Source organism: Podarcis liolepis (assembly GCF_965112155.1).
Source record: "Podarcis liolepis genome assembly, chromosome: 17".
NCBI classification, from domain to species: domain Eukaryota; kingdom Metazoa; phylum Chordata; class Lepidosauria; order Squamata; family Lacertidae; genus Podarcis; species Podarcis liolepis.
In genome coordinates this window covers 5,577,239-5,592,799 of record NC_139571.1, presented here as the reverse complement: position 1 = coordinate 5,592,799, position 15,561 = coordinate 5,577,239, and the positions used below count along the sequence as shown (strand labels likewise).

The 15,561-nt window shown below is 49.0% G+C and overlaps 1 protein-coding gene across 1 annotated transcript; it reads left to right on the top strand.

Moving 5' to 3' along the window:
- The first annotated feature begins 685 nt into the window (after window positions 1–685).
- Window positions 686–9,315, top strand: PIM2 (Pim-2 proto-oncogene, serine/threonine kinase). Its single transcript, XM_083482085.1, has 6 exons — window positions 686–943; window positions 5,429–5,535; window positions 6,420–6,470; window positions 6,582–6,954; window positions 7,683–7,859; window positions 8,690–9,315. Exons 1-6 carry the CDS (start codon window positions 904–906, stop codon window positions 8,854–8,856), a joined length of 915 nt encoding a protein of 304 aa, XP_083338211.1. The 5' UTR covers window positions 686–903; the 3' UTR covers window positions 8,857–9,315.
- Window positions 9,316–15,561: the final 6,246 nt, after the last annotated feature.

The following is a 15,561-nucleotide window of genomic DNA, read 5'->3' as shown; positions in this document are numbered from 1 at the left end:
TGTCTCGTTAGCTTGTGTGTGTTAGTTTTTGTTTGTTTTTTCTCTATGTGTAATTTCTTACATAATCTCAATAAATATTCTATTAAAAAAAGAAAAGAAAATTAGGAAGAACAAAATAACTCCCCCGCCCCCACCCCCCAAAAATGAGCCAACCTGTTGTGGCCCTTTTGGTCTGCGAAAGGAAAGGAAACCCAATTCCTAGACTCCGCATATGCTGAGGCACTTTGCTTTTCAATCCCAACTGTGTGCCTTCGGCATCTGCTCAGGGTGGAAATCTTGGGGTTCCTAGAAGAAGAAAGCAAAGCAGATTTTCCCCCAAGGCAGCACAATGCAAACTGCTTTGAGGGGTTTTTTTGGGGGGGGGGTTAAGCAATCAAGCAGGATATAAATTTTATGCAATAACTGAAAAAGCCTGAAGCCCTCCCGGGCTCCCATTCCGGGCGCGCACAGGTGCTTTGGGTGGGAGCCAACCCACTTCAAGGCCAAGAGGAGGGTCAAGGCTGCCGGGCACACGCGCCTCCTTGGATCCTCGCCACGTCCAAGCGGTTCAAGTTGATCTTTCCCGGTCGCGCGTGGAAAGGAAAAGCCCAGCCCGGCTCCGCCCACGCTTCCCGCCCCTCCAGTTGCGTCGGCTCATTTGCATAGAGAACCGAAGGGAGACCTTCATTGGCCGCCGCGGCGAGAGATGCAAATAAGCCGAGCCGCCTGAAAGGCCGGGTGCGTAAAAGCGCCGAAAGGAGTTCTCGGCTGGTCGCTTCGGAGCGGAACTGGCGAAGCGCGCTCAGCACTTGGAGCAGCTATGCAGCGCCGGGGCGCCCGCCTGAGCCGCGCTTGAGCCGCCTGCGCCTCTGCGGGCATCGGTCCGGGCTCGAGATCGCGGACGAGGCAGCCCTGCTGGGGACGATGGTCCCGGAGCGGAGCGAAGTCGCTTGGAGTTCCGCAGGTAAGGCGTGCGCGCCCGTCTCCCCCGCTGGTGGAGGTTTCCTCCAAGGCTCGCGCGTCTCTTCGAGTGGGGTCGGGTTTGGAGGTGCGGATTTGCTCGAGGAGGACTAGCTGCTTGCCCCCCAGACCCGGCTCCCCTAGGGCTCACATACGAGGCACCGGCTTGTCGCGTTCAGATACATACTATAATAATAATTTATTATTTATACCCCGCCCAACTGGCTGGGTTTCCCCACAAATGCTGTGTGTGTGTACACACACATATATAACGTTGCCAAACCTATTGTAAATGGAGTACCCAGTACCTCTGCAAAGTAGTTGCCATAAATAAGTAGTTGCCATAAATAAAGTACCAGGCAGTGGCGTAGCGTGGGTTGTCAGCACCCAGGGCAAGGCAAGTAATTTGCGCCCCCTAACCCGTGGATTTGTGCCCCCTAACCCGTGGATTTGCGCCCCCTAACCCTAACCCCCAGATGTTGCGCCCGGTGCGGCCGGCCCCCCCTGCACCCCCCACGCTACGCCACCAGGAACTTTTATTTCAGTCCTGGGCTGTTGAAATGTAAATGTATCTGAACGCGGCAAGCATGTGCCTCGCGCGGGTGTACTAGTTGTGTGTTTATTTATTTATTCATTCATTACATTGATATCCCGCCTTTCCTGCAAGCTGCTCAAAGCGGGGTACATAACTTCTCCTCTTGCTACCATAAGTGTCAACTCCCTGGGTGCCCAAGCATCCCCAAAATTCCCCATTAAGGAGCTGGGCACCCACAAATTTCGGCGCCACGGTCGCGGGGCCAAGTTGGCACTCCTGCTTGCTATCCGCGCAACAACTCTGCGAAGTACGTCCGTTACGCTGAGGCAGTGACCCAAGGTCACCCAGCGAGTTTGGTAACCGAGTCTGGGGGTTTGAACCCCTGTCTCCCAGGGCCTAGTGCAGCACTCTAACCGCTACACCACATTGTCTCTCATCTCCCTGTCCGTGAGTTCCCCAAAACTTAATGCGTGAAGAGTTCCTGCGCTTTTTCAACGCACGGGATCCTGTCCAACTTTCCTTTCTTGCACCCTCCCCCTGCTAAAGTTTTGGATGCTGGGACGTTTCCAAAGGCGCAGGAGCAGAGCCAGTGCAGTGGATGGTGATAATTAATAATAATCTCCCTGACCTCTCCATTCCCATCCTAAACTGGGTCGCCCGCAGCGGGTGTAAGGAGGGGGAAAGGGGGAAACTCTGCAAGATGCGCCTTCTCGCTCGTGGCTGCAGGATAGGGCGCATCTCTGTGCATTTTTCTCTTCTGTCCCTCTGCCCTGTTGGGTTCCTTTGCAGAAAGCTTCGGTAGTAGCGGAGACCTGCTTTCTTTCTCTGCTGCAGATCGCCCTGGTTCTTCATCCGTCTCCCTCTCACTTCCTCGCCAGTCGCCCCTCCTTTCTTCATTCCTCTCGACGCCCTTTTCCGAGAGGGCTGCCGCTTCCTTGGAAAGGTGGGCGCCACCTCGGAAGCCCTTTACCCCAGTTGCTGTCCACCTGACCTTGGGGTTAGGGGTGCGCCTAAGGCAACTCTGGGGTTTGGGCACTGGGGAAACAGGGGCGTGCAATGCCTTAAAGCCTGGAATAGCTCGGTTGGGAGAGCATGAGACTCTTAATGTTGTGAGTTCGAACCCCGTGTTGGGCAAAATATTCCTGCACTTGCAGGGGGTTGGACTAGATTACCCCGCGAGGTCCCTTCCAATTTACAACATCTCTATAATAAATGGGAGCTCTGAGAGGGGAGAAATGAAGTGGATGTTCCGCAGATGCGCCCCTTTTCTGCCTCCCTTCCTCCTTGGAAAAAGCCACCTTTTGCGCGATCCTTCTTTTGCACAGTGGTTTTAGGCAGAGGCGTCTCCTATTCCCGTGGCGTCTGCTTACCTTGCGTGCCCCCTAACTTGGCGCACACAACACAAGGAAAGCGGGCAGGCGACGCAGAGGGAAGGTCGGAGAAGCAGTCTGGGTGGCGAAATGCCTGGAAGCGGCGAGGGCGACTCTCTGCTGCCCCCCACCGAACAAAGTGCGCTCGAGAAAGGGCGAGTCAGTTCGCAAACTCGTTAAGCATCTCTGCTCTCCCACTCCAGTGAGAAACTCCGCGGTATGCAGCCGTGGCTGGTTTGGATTCCTGTTAGATGAGATGTGCGGCATCTTTGTCATGCTTGCTTTATTTACAAACACATGCAAGCCGAGCGTGAGTTCAGCAAAGAGCTTACTTACCTCCAGCTAAATGGAAACTCTCTTTTTCCAAATTGCCTACTGCTCTTTCTTTTCCCCTGGTTCAGACACGCCTCCCCCCTCTTCCATCCCCTGGAGGGATATCTCCTCCCCTGATAACTCATTCAAAAACAGAGGATTTCCCAGAAACAACCTCCTAACCTTTACCTCCCATTGGTGAATCATCAGGCAAACATCCTGGATTCTCACCTTGCCCCATCTGCCTAACAAACGAACTCCTTTCTCATGCTATCTGTGGGATGGGCTTTTGCCTCAAGCGAAAGAAGCGCAGCTGAATGTGACCTAGTTTGAGTTGCTAATTCTTTGCTTCCTGAAGGGACTCTTGTGCCTTTTAAGCCCTTCGTAATGGGAAGCCTCCTCCATCTCCGCTTGCATTCCCAGCGCTGCAAACTGCAGTCGGAAAGCTGTTGTGCTCAGCTCCTCCTGCTTGCATGCTTCTGGCAAGCATCTGGCTGGCCACCTGGACAGCAAGATGCTGGAGTTAATTTGCCACTGGCCTCAGCCATTAGGCTCTTCTGGCAAACTGTTCCTATCATAGTTTTGCAGCAAGCACAATGTGTCAGGGACAGCCTTCCTCCACTGCTGCAGGCATCTCCTTCCTGGAGAAAACTTTGCCCATTGACTTCAGCTGTTCAAGGCAAGGAACCTCCATTCATAAAAAAAGAATTGGCCACAACACACCCAACTGCAGCTCTCACTCTCTCTTTCCTCCCACTTATTGTTTGTATTAAAGCTGGGCTGAGAGGCAGTCAACCAGGAAGTCCAGTTTCACCAGCTGCCAGGCTGGGGAAGCCGGTCTCTGATGGGCAGGAGAGCAGCTGTCCTTCCTGTGAGTCACATGCAAGGCTCTGGGCGGCTTTGTCATTTACTGAGTTGTCCTGTGTTTAAAGCATGAGAAGTGAGGCTCTCTAAAGCACGCACCCCCAACCTTCGGTCCTCCAGATGTTTTGGACTACAGTTCCCATCATCCCTGACCGCTGGTCCTGTTAGCTAGGGATCATGGGAGTTGTAGGCAAAAACATCTGGAGGGCCGCAGGTTGGGAACGCCTGATCTAAAGCCTCAGAAAAATTGGCTACCGCCTGCCCATCTTCTTCGCTTCCTCCCTAACCCCTTCACTCCAGTGCCTTTAGGACCAAACAATCTGCTGTTAGGGATGCCAAAATCCTTTCATACAGTTAAATAAATGGCAGAGCTCTTCTTTAATTTCTGGAAACTGCAAGTGGGGAGAGTGCTCTTGTGTCTAGGTTTCCCAGAGGCATTGGACTTGATGGACCACGGACCTGATCCACCAATCTTCTCTTATGTTTTTTTCATAGAAGCTGTATAGTGTGGTGTAGTGGTTAAGAGTGGTAGTCTCGTAATCTGGGGAACCAGGTTCGCGTCTCCGCTCCTCCACCTGCAGCTGCTGGGTGACCTTGGGCTAGTCACACTTCTTTGAAGTCTCTCAGCCCCACTCACCTCACAGAGTGTTTGTTGTGGGGGAGGAAGGGAAAGGAGAATGTTAGCCACTTTGAGACTCCTTAGGGTAGTGATAAAGCAGAATATCAAATCCAAACTCCTCCTCCTCTTCTTCTATAGTGTGCAGGAGATAGACAGGCAAGCCTTTCTCAGGCCCAGAGATGCAGAAATTAGGAAAGCTTCACTTCTTGCAAGACGGGGGCACCTGTGGCCCTGCAGGTGTTGCTGGACTACAGCTCCCATCAACGCCAAGCAGCATAGCCAATGGCTGAGGATGATGGGAGTTGGAGTCCAGCAACACCTGCAGGGCCACAGGTTCCCCATCCCTGGTGGGGGTGCATCTTTCTCCTCTACTTGGGAAGTCTGGAGGCGTCGCTCTGAATTTGAGAGCCATTTGCAGTGTTCTTGAACTCAAATTCTTCTTGGAGGCAGTGATGCAGTGCGGTCATTTTAGCCCCTGGCCTCAATGGATTGACAGGAGGGAGTCCTTCTCTAGATACTGATGTGGGCATTACTTTCCTCCCTCCAATGTGGTGGTGTGGTAAGCAGACCCTGTTTCATTTGAGGGTCCTTCTGCTTAGTGGGGGCCCTGGTGTCTGCCCCAGAGTCCTGCCCTGGCAGTGCCACTGTAGGAGCCATCAGAACTGTTGCTGGATCTGGAACAAGAATGAACAGAAGCCTAGCATGGTGCTGTCATGGTGAAACAGCTACAGCAATGTCCCAGTGTGAATCCAGTCCCAGTAACTTTGTCGTCTACTCTTTTCTCTCTAGGTAAAGACAAAGAATCCTTTGAAGCTCTGTATAAGCAAGGCAGCTTGCTGGGCAAAGGCGGCTTTGGGATGGTCTACGCTGGACACAGGATTGCTGATGGACTGCAGGTGAGACTTTGTGATGGGAGTGGCTGCTGGAGGGGCACTTCGCACGTGATGCAGCAGCAAGTGTGAGCTTGCCACCATGTATGGGATATCCCCAAAACATGGAGGAGGGAGGAGGAAAGGGAAGGTCATTCTGTTGGGCCAGCAGAAATGCTTGTGCTGATTAGTGTTATGTTGAATTCCACCCAGAGAGTTGGCTAGGTTCAGGGAATGTTGCTAGAATGCCGCTGCAAGGCTCCTTACAGGGTCCTTGCTATGGGACCACATTCATCCAGTGCTATACCAGCTGCACTGGCTCCTGGTGGAGTACAGGGTCAGGTTTAAGGTGCTGGTTTTAACCTTTAAAACCCTATACGGCCTAGGACCCTTGTCCTTATGGTACCACCTCTCCTGGTGTGCAAATAATAACACCCTGAAGATCCCAGGCCCCAGGGAGATTAGACTGGCCTCGACCAGGACCAAGGCCTTTTCAGCTTTGGCCCCAGCCTGGTGGAACACTATCACAGGAGACCAGGGCCCTGCAGGACTTGACATCTTTGATTGGCTCATGCGGGACCAACATGGATAGTTGGCCCTGATGAATACTTGAGGTTCCCAACCCCTATGGTTGTAATTTGTGGGCAATCATTTAATTTTATCCTGATTCTACTTTTTATGCTGTATTTTAATTGATTGTTTGACTGTGCTTTAATGTTAGCTGCCCTGAGCCTGGTCTTGGCCGGGGAGGGCGGGTTGTAAATAAGAATTTAGTTACGTACTAAAAGAGAAATTCTGCAGTCCTGATCTAGGGAAAGTCTGGCTCCGATCCTGCTTCAGTCTCTGTGGGTGGAGGGGGTTTAAAAGTGGTGTGATTTAGGCTCTTATCTCTCTTGTCTTTTCTCCCATAGGTTGCAATCAAGCATGTTGCCAGGAATAAAGTTTCACACTGGGCAGAGCTGGTGAGTTTGTCTGAAAAGCGTTCACCTTCCATACTGAAGCAACATTCTGTTGACTCCTTAGTTACCCCTGAACTCCTTGTACTTAGTTTATTCTTTGTCTTCCTTTTGCAGCCTAACGGGGCAGTGGTGCCTCTGGAAGTGGCGCTGATGAAGCTCGTGTGCTCAGGATCTGGCCACCGGGGCGTGATTCGCCTCCTGGACTGGTATGAAGGCCCCGAAGGCTTTTTCCTCATCCTGGAGAGGCCTGAGAACTGCCAGGATCTCTTTGACTATGTGACTGAGCAGGGCCCCCTCCCTGAGAAACTCTGCCGCCAGTTCTTCCGCCAGGTGGTGGAAGCCGCTCGCCACTGCCACGAAAAGGGGGTGGTGCATCGGGACATCAAGGACGAGAACATCCTGGTGGATTTGCGCACCGGCAACCTCAAGCTGATTGACTTTGGTTCTGGGGCTTTGCTGAGGGAGTCTGCCTACACAGAGTTTGATGGTGAGTGTCAAGGCATTGGAGCATTTTTCCACCTTGGAAGGAAGTGAGACCAAATGGCTCTGGCAGTGGAAAGCTGGGAGCTGCAACTGCTGAGAGCCTATATCAAAATTTACTTCTCAGCTCGACTTCCCAGGGTACTTTCATCCCCTTGGAGATGGTTAGGATCCTGGTCTAGAACACAGGGTCTCTAACTTCTGAGCTTGCTTTGAGGTGTGGCCTATGTTTATTTATTCGTTATGAGTTATTTGAAGTCCCAGTAATTGGAGGTTTAAGAAACCCACAAAGCCACCTCCTGCGTGAAGATCTGCTCAGTAGGCCTTCTGTAAGGGTCCACCTTAGAGACCACTTTGTCTAAAGCAGTGACTTCTCAATCATGGCACTGTTTTTATTGCTTAGAAAGGCCAGTCTTGCTAAATCTGGTGAGTTTCAGGAAACGACAAAGGCTGTCTTGTTCAGCTGAAGCTTGCTAGGCAAAATTATTGCCAAGATTGTCTTTCAGAATCTGGTTCTGATTATTTGTTACTAGATCGCTGCTTGTTCTATCAGCATTGCTGGGTTTATTTTATTTTTAACACACTTTCTATTTTTTTCTGCTTTAATTTCTATAGAAGTGGTCTTTAATTTGTTTTAAATGCAATACTTAGAGGAGTTTTTTGGGTTTTTTTAAAATTGAACGTATCTTAGGCTTGGGACGATTGGTAACCCATTGGCTTCTCTCACCATCTCAGGTACGCGTGTGTACAGCCCACCAGAGTGGGTGGAATCCCAGCAGTACCATGCCCTGCCAGCCACGGTCTGGTCATTGGGGATCCTCCTCTATGACATGGTGTGCGGCGATATCCCTTTTGAACGGGACGAGGAGATTCTGGCTGCAACTGTGGAGTTCCGCACCCCTGTCTCTGCTGGTGAGTGTGTCTGCAAACTGAGGAGGTCTAGTTATAAACCCAACAACGAGGTGAATTTGAAATGGTTCTTACATTTCCCCTACTCATGTTGATCCGGCCTCTCGACCGCAGGGCCCTTTGAGAAGGACCTGGGTGGCTCTTGATATGATTTTCTTGTAAGCCACCTAGGAAGAAAAAAAAATCCTAAACGGTTCAAGATTCCCCATCTCTCCTTCATTTTTAGCTTGTGCCTAAAAGTTCGTTTTTACTTTGTGCCTAAATGTTCATAGGGACGCGAGTGGCGCTGTGGGTTAAACCACAGAGCCTAGGACTTGCCAATCAGAAGGTCGGCGGTTCGAATCCGCGCGACGGGGTGAGCTCCCGTTGCTCAGTCCCTGCTCCTGCCAACCTAGTAGTTTGAAAGTGCAAGTAGATAAATCAAAGTGCAAGTAGATAAATAGGTACTGCTCCAGCGGGAAGGTACATGACCCAGAAGCTGTATGCCGGCTCCCTCGACCAATAAAGCGAGATGAGCGCCATAACCCCAGAGTCAGCCACGACTGGACCTAATGGCCAGGGGTCCCTATACCTTTTAAAAGTTCATACCCCATTCCTACCTATCCACAGTGTTAAGGACTAGTGACTTTGTTGTGTGTGTGTGTGTACCTTTTAAACAAGGAATTTCATTCTCAGTTTCTCAAATTGGTAAATCCTTCATTTAGGATTGAATCCCTGCAATCTCAAATTCAGATTACAGTGTACAAAGGCCTAACTGGCGCAGGGTGGCGGAATGCCTTTGCAAGCCAAGCCTCCTGGGTATCCTTGTAATGTTGGCTCCTCTGCTTTCCCAGACTGCCAAGATCTAATCCGATGGTGCTTATCTCTGGAACCTTCTGAACGGCCAACGCTGGAACAAGTGCTGTTGCACTCCTGGCTAAAGCTTGACCCTCTTCTTCAGCCTGAAGAACTGCAGAGCCCAGCAAGCCCTCGGGCCACCGTTTGCAACAGCAGCGGCTGAGACACTTAAAACCTCTTCTCTTCTCTCCTCCCCCTCTGCGATGGGGAGGTGGTGCTAATTTGCTACCGCTGAACCTCAGGCAGCCAGGCTTGGTCACTGGCTGAGAAAGAGTTAACCTGGTTCTACAGGTGTGTGTGTATGTGTGCGTGTTAAAGAGTTTCCCTCTTGTCTAGAGCCACAACTGGGTAGAGAATTCAGATTTCGGAGTTCAAAGTCCTCTCAGCTGCCCAAAGGATGTTTGAATTCTGGGCCTGCCCAGCAATCAGACGTAATTGTACATGTAAATACTTGTGTATTGCAATTTTTCAGCCTTTCGGAAGAAAAGGAATCTGGGGTAGGTTTTTGCTGCCCTATCGTGTGTGTGTGCTAATTTTTAAAAAGGAAATGTTTGCAGATAAATTTCACTCAATGAAATCTGAATGGAAATCTATTTAATAAAAATTATTTTGTGAAAGTCAATCCTTGCTCATTTCAGGTGAAGGGCTGTTTTGTCTGACTGCATTTACATATGGGAGGCTTGCAACGTCTGTAATGTGGAAGTCAAACCATATATTAGATTTCTCTCCCTAAAGTCTATCCTACATTTAACACTCAGATGTCACAAATGCAAAACAAAGGCTTGGATGTGCCTGTCCCAATTCCAACAGGGTTGGACCATAACCCCAAAACGGCGCACTGTCCCCATAACTGCATTTTGCACTGCACTTTGAGGTGCCGTAATTGTTCTGGAGACAAAACTCCTTTGTCTTCTTGTTCTATAACTGACCTCACAATGGAGACTGAGAAGGTGGTTGATAAGCCAAAACCATATTCCACTATTACAGCACCTGAAACTTCTATACATTAATAAAATGTAGGGTTGCCATATATCTGGAATTTCCCAGACATGTCTGGGATTAAAGCGGCGAAAATAGCGCCTGGGGGGAATTTCGGGAAATTGGCAAAATGTTTGGAATTTTACCAACAGAAGCAGGAAGTGCCTTTTTGGGGAGGTGAATAAAGCTCAACAACTTTTATGTCCGGAATTTTACTTCCTGAAATATGGCAACCCTAATTAAAATGAAGCCTATTGATCCAAACTCTCAAAGCTGGCATGAAGTGGAGATGATGGGGGAAGCTTTTGGTCTATACAGGCCAGAGTTTTATAAGGTCTTGCAGGCCAAATTTGACCGATGGACATGATGTGATGTCACGCGGTGTCTCCAGCATATGGCGAGTTTATGGTGCACATCTGCTATGTTTGTTGTTGTTTAGTCATTTAGTCGTGTCCGACTCTTCGTGACGCCCTGGACCAGAGCACACCAGGTGCTCCTGTCTTCCACTGCCTCCCGCAATTTGGTCAAACTCATGCTGGTCTCTTCGAGAACACTGTCCAACCATCTCGTCCTCTGTCGTCCCCTTCTCCTTGTGCCCTCCATCTTTCCCAACATCAGGGTCTTTTCCAGGGAGTCTTCTCTTCTCATGAGGTGGCCAAAGTATTGGAGCCTCAGCTTCACGATCTGTCCTTCCAGTGAGCACTCACATTTACATTTTCTTGAGCAAATGAAATGGTCAGAGAAGCAGCTGCCAGTAGAAGAATTATAAGTGATTCACATATTAAGTGTAAAATTGATAACAGATACCCATTATTATTTCAGAGCTTCCCTTCCATACCTCTTCCCAACATTTGTATGGTAGCAATTTCTTCCCGTCTTTCCCTTCATACTTTTGGGGTTTAAGAAAAATTACAATCTTTCACTACTTACGGGGTCTTCGCTGCGGGATCACATTCATCCGGTGCTATACCAGCTGCACTGGCTCCCGGTGGAGTACAGGATCAGGTTTAAGGTGCTGGTTTTAACCTTCAAAGCCCTATACGGCCTAGGACCCTCGTATCTACGGGACCGCCTCTCCTGGTATGCCCCACAGAGGAACTTACGGTCCTCAAATAAAAACATCTTGAAGGTCCCGGGCCACAGGGAGGTTAGGCTGGCCTCAACTAGAGCCGGGGCTTTTTCGGCTGCGGCTCCAACCTGGTGGAACGCTCTGTCACAAGAGACAAGGGCCCTGCAGGACTTGACATCTTTCCGCAGGGCCTGCAAGACAGAGCTGTTCCACCAGGCCTTTGGTCAGGGCGCAGCCTGACTCCCTCCTTTGGCAATCTTTACAATACTTTAGTTTATGGTTGCCATCAATTTTGATTTTAATTAATTCTTATGATGTTTTTATAATGTTGCACTATTTTAGTGTTGTTAGCCGCCCTGAGCCCGGCTTCGGCTGGGGAGGGCGGGATATAAATAAAATTTATTATTATTATTATTATTATTATTATTATTATTATTATTATTATTACTCGACCCAGGGCTGACATGAGGGGGATATAGGAAGCTGCCTTTGTACAGTATTGGCCATTGCTCAGTCTAGCTCATTATTGTCTACACAGACTGTGTATTGTCTACACAGCCCTACCTGGGGATGCTATTGGGGAATGAACCTGGCACCTTCTGCATGCATAACAGCTGCTGCCTTCTCCTGAAGTGCCACTCCTTTTGCTAGAAAAGGAACATTCCAATGCCAGGAAAAAAATACCCTGTTTATGAAATTAGCAAGGCGAGTTTCCTGTAAATCCCGCCCTCAGGGATGTAAGTTTGGGATGTGACGCACAACTGATACTAGCGTCACTTGACTGTTTGCTTGCCCGCCCAAGCACACACTTGCCGGCCGCACCCTGACAAGACCTGCGCCATTCGCTTGTCACCTATGTGCTTGTTTTGTGTACCTGCCCTCGCCTTTCCGGTTGCAACATCCTGTGTAGGAAGTTCTAACCCTTAGGAATGAGCAGCAGGACAAGGGAACTGGGCGGCAGAAACCCCAAGGTTCAAGGAAGGTTCAGGGAGGACTAACTGGGGGGAAAACGGATGTCTCATCACAGCACAGTAAAGTCACTGTGTCAATTTCAGCAAATGTCAGCCTAAACCTGTTTAAGTGGATTTTAGTCCATGAAAGCTTATGCCGAAGTATATACATTGCAGTACAATCCTATACAAGCCTACTCTGAAGTAAGCCCCATTGAGTTCACTGGGTCTTAACTACGAACCCCAAAATCTGGGATCTCATTAAAACCGGTGCCAAAGTTTTGCAGTTGTTTTGCAGCAAAATCCCTGTGTTTTGCATCACTCCACAAATGGAGTAATTGATACATCAAACCAGGGGTCGTAGTTAACACCCAAAAACCCAACATTGTCCAATCCACCCCAAACTGGCAGCAAACCTTGGCAAAAGTTTTACCGCAAAACCCCCACATTTTGCAGCACCCCACAAATGGAGCAATAGACTGTCAAACAGGGTCACAGGGTCACCCATAAACCCAACATTGCTCTGTTTTTGGTGCGCTGGAAAACCCAGGGTTTTTGCTGCAGAATGCTGCCAAACCTTTGCCAAACTTTGGCACTGGTTTGGAGTGAATCGGAAAACTTTGGGGTTTTGGGTGACCCTGGGACTCCCTGGTTTGAGGGTCTATTGCAGGGGTCAGCAAACTTTTTCACCAGGGGGCCAGTCCACTGTCCCTAAGACCTTTGGGGAGCTGGACTATATTTTGGGGGAGGAAATGAATGAATTCCTATGCCCCACAAATAACCCAGAGATGCATTTTAAATAAAAGCACACATACTACTCATGTAAAAACACACTGATTCCCGGACTGTCCGTGGGCCAGATTTAGAAAGCGATTGGGCCGCATCCGGCCCCCAGACCTTAGTTTGCCGACCCATGGTCTATTGCTTCATTTGTGGGCGGCTGCCAAATGCAGGGTTTTCGTTGCAACGTTGCCAAAGGTTTGGAGTGAATTGGATGATGTTTGGTTTTTGGATGGTAACTATGAATCCCTGTTTGATGTATCAATTACTCCATTTGTGGGGCGCTGCAAAACATAGGTTTTATGCTGCACAAACTTTGGCACCAGATTCAAGGGGATCCCAGATTTGGGGGGTTGTAGTTAATGAAGCTTGCATAAATTTGCAATGCATTCACCAACGTCATGGTCAGGAATATGCTATAAGTATGGTATCATAAGACTCTGCAGTTGTTATTGGCATCCAAAAGTTCACCCACCTCCTTTGCTGGTCCCCTATTAATGTATTTAAATAACTTCTTCTTAGAAGAACCTCCAGGGAAGGAGAGTGAGTCCAGAGGGAGTCTTGTTCCACCTTCCAACAGCTCTTACTGTCAGAAAGTTAAAATAAAAAAATTCCTTCCAGTAGCACCTTAAAGACCAACTAAGTTAGTTCTTGGTATGAGCTTTCGTGTGCATGCACACTTCTTCAGATACCTGCACACGAAAGCTCATACCAAGAACTAACTTAGTTGGTCTTTAAGGTGCTACTGGAAGGAATTTTTTTACAGTATTTTGACTATGGCAGACCAACACGGCTACCTATCTACTACTGTCAGAAAGTTATTCTTGATGTTTAGTTGGAATCCCCTTTCATGTACCTTGGTTTGCATCCTACCCTCTGGAGCAGGAGAAAACAAGCTTGCTTTATCCTCCATGTGACGTACACTGTTCCATTGTTTTTAGCAATGTATTCCTCAGATTCTTTTATTTCTTTCCAAAGTTTGTATTCCTTTCTGTTCTCCTTATTTAGACCAGATTCAGGCAGGTAGCCATGTTGGTCTGACACAGTCGAAATATAAAAAAAATAAAAAAAAATGTCCAGTAGCACCTTACAAACCAAGTAAGTTTGTTCTTGGTATAAGCTTATTTAGACCAGACTTCCATATTTTGAAGAAAGCATTCTTGCCCCTAAGAGCTGTTTTCCCTCTGCTGCTTAAACCACAGCAACATCCTTCCGACCTCGTGCTACCATTCCTCAACTGCAGTGTACACACCAGCTTAGCTTCTAAGAATTGTGTTTTTAAGCAGATTCAAAGCATTTGGCACTTTTGCCTTTGCTAAAAGAGTATTGGGAAATGATCTATAATGAACTGAAAAAAATGTTTAAAATTACTTTCCCAAAAAAACCATAGTTCTTTTTGCTGGGGATAACCCAGACTGAAATCCCCAGGTGTCAGAAAAGGTTATTTATGTACTGTACCCAATTTTCTTAGCCCCAAAATGGAAAGTGAGCAAGGACCCAACTAAAGTGGATTGGCAACTTAAGTTGACAGAATATGCACAATTTGCAGATTTAACATATAGAACAGTGTTTCCCAACCTTTTTTGGGCAAAGGCACACTTGTTTGATGAAAAAAATCTCGAGGCACACCACCATTACAGCCCCGTGACGTCAGCGCGCAGCGTCACGCCGGGAGGGACGCACGAAAGTGTAACTTTCAATTTTTTCCCTCCCCCTTGCCGGGGAACCTCCAAGCTTTGGGGGTGGGGGGGAGGAGGCAGCAAAGCGAGGGACTGAGGGACTCCTCCAACGACAAGGGTTGGGGAAGAAGAGAAAGGGCTATTCCGCTCCAGTCACGGGAGGGGAATATGTACTGGCCCAACTGGTGTGCGGTCTTCGGAAAGCGGGGTGCGGGAAGGAAGCCTAGGCTCGGGGTCCACCGACCTCGGCGGAGAAAGGCAACAACCGGAGCCAATGACGAGCCGGCGCGTGCGTGCAGCGGCTGGCCTCGAGCTCGGGAAGCTGCGCGCGGCGATGTTGACGCGGGGCGCGCGAGAGCTTGGGGGCGGGGTGGGAGAGAGAGAGAAAGAGTTGGCAGCACCAGGCGCTGTTACTTATTGCACTGCGGACGCTGCCAGCAACTGCGGTGGTTGTGCGGCGGCCGCCGCCGCAGAACGTCCTCGTCAGTCAGCTGAGCTGCCTGGCGGCGTAGGGAGCCGAGGGGCGGGGCTTCCTTTCTGAAGGAGCTGAGGGTGGGGGTCCTCCGGCGCCTTCGGCGAAACAGCGCCGGCCCAGACCGCTTCTAGGAGGCTGCCTTTGTGCGCGACGTAAAGCCCTCTTTCCCTCCCTCCAGCCCCGTGTCACATGTGGAAAAGGGGGCTGGATCCAGTGACGCAACTCGGAAAACTGTTAGGGAAGCCAGAGCAGGAAAGTGAGTGGGAGGCGGCGTCGCCGCTTTAACCCACGTTTCCTTTTTGAAAGAGAAACCAGTGTTTCCCAACCTTTTTTGGACTCACCCGTCTCCCTCCAGGCAACATCTCGCGGCACACCAGGCAACATCTCGCGGCACACTAGTGTGCCGCGGAACACCGGTTGGGAAACACTGATATAGAATAAGAGAGCAAGAAGAACATATGTCTGAAGAAGATTGGAAAACATTTATTGAGTACAGTGGTACCTTGGGTTACATACGCTTCAGGTTACAGATGCTTCAGGTTACAGACTCCGCTAACCCAGAAATAGTGCTTCAGGTTAAGAACTTTGCTTCAGGATGAGAACAGAAATCATGCTCCGGCAGCGGGAGGCCCCATTAGCTAAAGCGGTGCTTCAGGTTAAAAACAGTTTCAGGTTAAGTAAGGACCTATGGAAAATAACTGTGTACAGCTGAAAACTCTGGCAGCATGAAGATAAATTAAACAGAGTAAATAATGCTTGATGGATGTAAAGCTGGAAAATTGATTTGAATGGTTATAATAAAATATGCAGGGATATAAGATATGTAAAATGAACCATGGAAAGAGAAGAAGGGAAGTCACTGGATACTTTAAAGTTTGTAAAATGTTATTTGAAATTGTAAAACAGAAAAATTAATAAAAAATACTATATATTGTTA